The following is a 3,479-nucleotide window of genomic DNA, read 5'->3' on the forward strand; positions in this document are numbered from 1 at the left end:
AGGTACTCGAATCATTCGAGGAATCGTTTCAGCCCTAACGTACATAAAACAAATAAATAAATAAAAGCCTAAAACTGAATGTGATGTAGAGTAGGTTAATAGTTTTATAGCAACAAACAAACAAAACAAAAGATAACGATTGTGAATAAGAACTAACTCTTTCATCTAATGCAGTACCTGTGTGTACAAACCAACCAGAGTTAGGTCTGATCCTTGAGGAACAGCTGAGTGGATTAAATACCGTTCCCATCGTTCCCATCTGTTTCAGATTCCCACCGTACAGCAGATCCAGTTTTCATGACGAGTGCCAACACCAGGCCCTCCTGGGGCTCGCGCTCACCTGATGACCTCTGACCCTTCCGCTGGGAAAGGCCATCCAGTCGACTGGAAGGGAAGCATCCGGAGAAGCCCTCATGTACAGAGAAATCACTACCTGTTTCGTAGAGTGTGTAGTTTCTAGTCATCAGGTACCAAACGTTTGGAGAACTTCCAAGTCAGCTGGGAGATGCAAGGCTTTATTTTAAAAACTAGTCCTCTTACATGGTTTAGTGTTGGATTATGTTTGTGCTTGTGTATCAATGTGTTTTGCTTTAAAGCGTTTTTGACGTGTTTTGGTTTGGGGGGGAGGAATCAGGGAGGGTCTGTGAAGGGAGGGGTGTCTGTCCAGGCTGGTTTTTGAACACCTGCGTTCAGAAGGAGCCATGTTGTTACCTTCACATTAGATCAACAGCTCTTTTTGTAAGTGATCACTTGTGCTTTAATGTTATGGAAACCTTTTGAATAAAAATTCAGAAGTGATCTTTCAAGTGTCAGTTCTTTAACTTCTGTCATTTACCTGAAAAATTAGAGTATCTAAGCATAGTCTTTGAATGTTTAATGGAAGGAAAAAGTGTGCACAGCTGTCCTAATGTGTACAAATAGGGAAGACCCCCAATCTGGAGAATGAAGTCCTTTTATTTCACTGTTTTTAACAGTAATATGAGAGAGACTTTATGCTCTCTCATATTACTGTGAATAAAATGTATTAAAAAAAAAAAACAAAATAAACACAGAAAACTCAAATCCTAACAGAAGGAACACTGGTTAAATTCAGTAAACTAGAATATATATCCCAATGAAGCTCATTTGTCAGATTAAAAACTTTTGATGATAACCTTTAAGCAGGTATCGAATCCACATTCTGTTTCTAATTTTAAATTTCATGGCTTTTTTTATGAGCTGTAGCGGAAATAAAGGCTTTCAGGATTCCATCTGTGTCCAAATGATCAATGTAATGTTTTTCACTTACTGATTAAGTTCCTAAAAATAAATAAACTTTCTAATTTTAATTTATTGAATGTGTGGGTGTGTACAGGAGTTCAACATTTGTAGCTCCTCATATTTCTCCTGTCTGGTCCTACTGTCATTCTTGAGACGATAAATTCCTTCTGATATATTCTACATATAAAATGTCAGGTTTCCTGTGGGTGGTCTCACTTCCAGCATTCCAGTTATGGAAGCAACTCCTGTAAAGCCCCATCAGTGCCCCGTCAGGCCTCCATCAGACTCTGTCAGGCCCCTGATAGACCCTGTTAGGCCCCCGTCAGGCTCCCGCCCCACCAGGCTCATTTCCTCCTATAGAAGCTCAGGGATCAGCCCTTAGACTTTTCCCCAGGAAGCTCCTGTTGGCTGTTTCCTGAGCCTCTCCCACTCTGTGAATAAACAGCACACTGTCTGCCAGCCGACTTTCACATGCCTACAGAGATGTTCATTCAAGTAGACACACACACACACACACACTCATTAAACCAAAAATATCCATCCCCCCAAAAAAAAAAAAAAAAAATAGATTCACACACAGAACCTGACCACCTCCCTTTCCTTTTTCTCCCTTCCTCATTTGTCTCCTCATCCTCATCCTCTGACCTCACCCTCCACCTCTACCTAGTGAGACTATAAATAAGAAAAGACAATGCAGGTTAAATATACTGGATGTCACAGAGCACAGCTCAACATGACCTTTTTCTATAATGCCACATACTGGAATATATTCTCACATCTAAATCATGGAAGTGTTTAGACGTTACACCATCAGTTATAGCATCGTTGTTTCTATAAAGGATGTACGACTCAAACAAGTTTTATGAATTACAGTCACACGGCTCCTCACATCTGATCGTCCCTACCTGATGGATTACCAATCATATCACATAACCACTTTTTAAAAGTATTCATACATCTGAATGTTTTCACACTTTGCCATGTTATAGCCACACACTTCATTGTAATTTAAGGGATTTGATGTGACAGACCAACACAAAGCGGAGCATGATTGTCAGATGGAAGGAAAATGACAGATGATGATCTGTCTATAAACCTTGACAGATAATAATGTGAAAGGTTTGTATTCAACTTGGCCATCAAAACCATGAATTATTGTGTTTCTTCTTGACAAATATGTATGTATTACTTGCAGCATACAATGAAGTGATTACTTTAGACAACAAATAAATGTTTAACAATAAATAGTCATAGAGTTGCTTACGTTAATACTATATTTTCTCTTCATGAATAAAGGCATAACAACCTTTGAAATGTAGGGAACTGATTGCTGTTTTTGGTCCTGAGGAGTTTATCAATAAATCTGATTTAAATATACGATGAAAAGTTCAGTCAGGGCAGAATGAGGTTAGGTCATTAAACAAGTGAGCAGAGAAAATATTAAAGTGACTCAGTTAGCAGTGCAGAAACCTTACAATGAGGTGGTGTATGGGTGGAGCAGCTGTGAATACCAGCACCGTTTCCCCAACAGAACATAGCAGTGCAGTGAGGTCATCAATGTAGGATTTACATTTATGTCATTCCCCAAATATAGTCACTTTGTCCAGACAGTGGCATGTCAAAGTTAGCATACCTCGGAAGTGTTGTATTCAGCCACATTTACTATAATACCCACAGACCCAGAGATGCTTCATACTGTCCACTCTCCAGTATCAGAATCAGCCTCTTTAACACTGAAAAGAAAAAACAGGAGGCATATTTAAATGGATCCACGACTCTTCAGAAACTGACTGGTTTCTTGAGACTTAAAAATCTGAATCCTGCCTCAGAGGATCAGGATTTTACAGAGCCCTCTGGGGGATATGGGGAGTTTTTGTTTTTTTTTGCATTCCCTCGCAATAGATTTTGCTTTCTCTCGCAATAATGCAATAATGTACAGATTAGTTAATGCGGCATAACTGAATACTGCAAGCCTTTCTTACGGTGGCCATCGTACTTTCTGCTTTATATAAGGTTTTCATGAGGTTTTTCCATGTATCTTAATATCTTCAGTAACACTTTATTTGAAGGGGGTTGAATGAGACTGTCATGACACTGTCATAAACATGACATAACACCATTAATCTGACTAGTAATGGGAATAAATACTAACATCATTAGTAAGAGTTAATTTAAGTTCAAACATGTAAAACAGAAGGCAGAGAAGCTGATTATGTGAA

At 38.9% G+C, this 3,479-nt stretch overlaps 1 protein-coding gene across 2 annotated transcripts in view; it reads left to right on the forward strand.

The window, feature by feature from the left end:
• The window catches only part of nfybb (nuclear transcription factor Y, beta b), a 9,251-nt gene extending 8,452 nt beyond the window's left edge, over positions 1-799 (forward strand). For both annotated transcript variants that reach the window (XM_015020905.1, XM_015020907.1), the window contains exon 7: positions 269-799. In XM_015020905.1, coding sequence (XP_014876391.1) covers positions 269-301 — 33 coding nt within the window. In that variant the 3' untranslated portion in view covers positions 302-799. The remainder of the gene's footprint in view (positions 1-268) is intronic.
• Positions 800-3,479: the final 2,680 nt, after the last annotated feature.

Source organism: Poecilia latipinna, unplaced genomic scaffold (genome assembly GCF_001443285.1).
Source record: "Poecilia latipinna isolate Pla-1442-1.1 unplaced genomic scaffold, P_latipinna-1.0 Scaffold2684, whole genome shotgun sequence".
In the NCBI taxonomy this organism is placed as follows: Eukaryota; Metazoa; Chordata; class Actinopteri; order Cyprinodontiformes; family Poeciliidae; genus Poecilia; species Poecilia latipinna.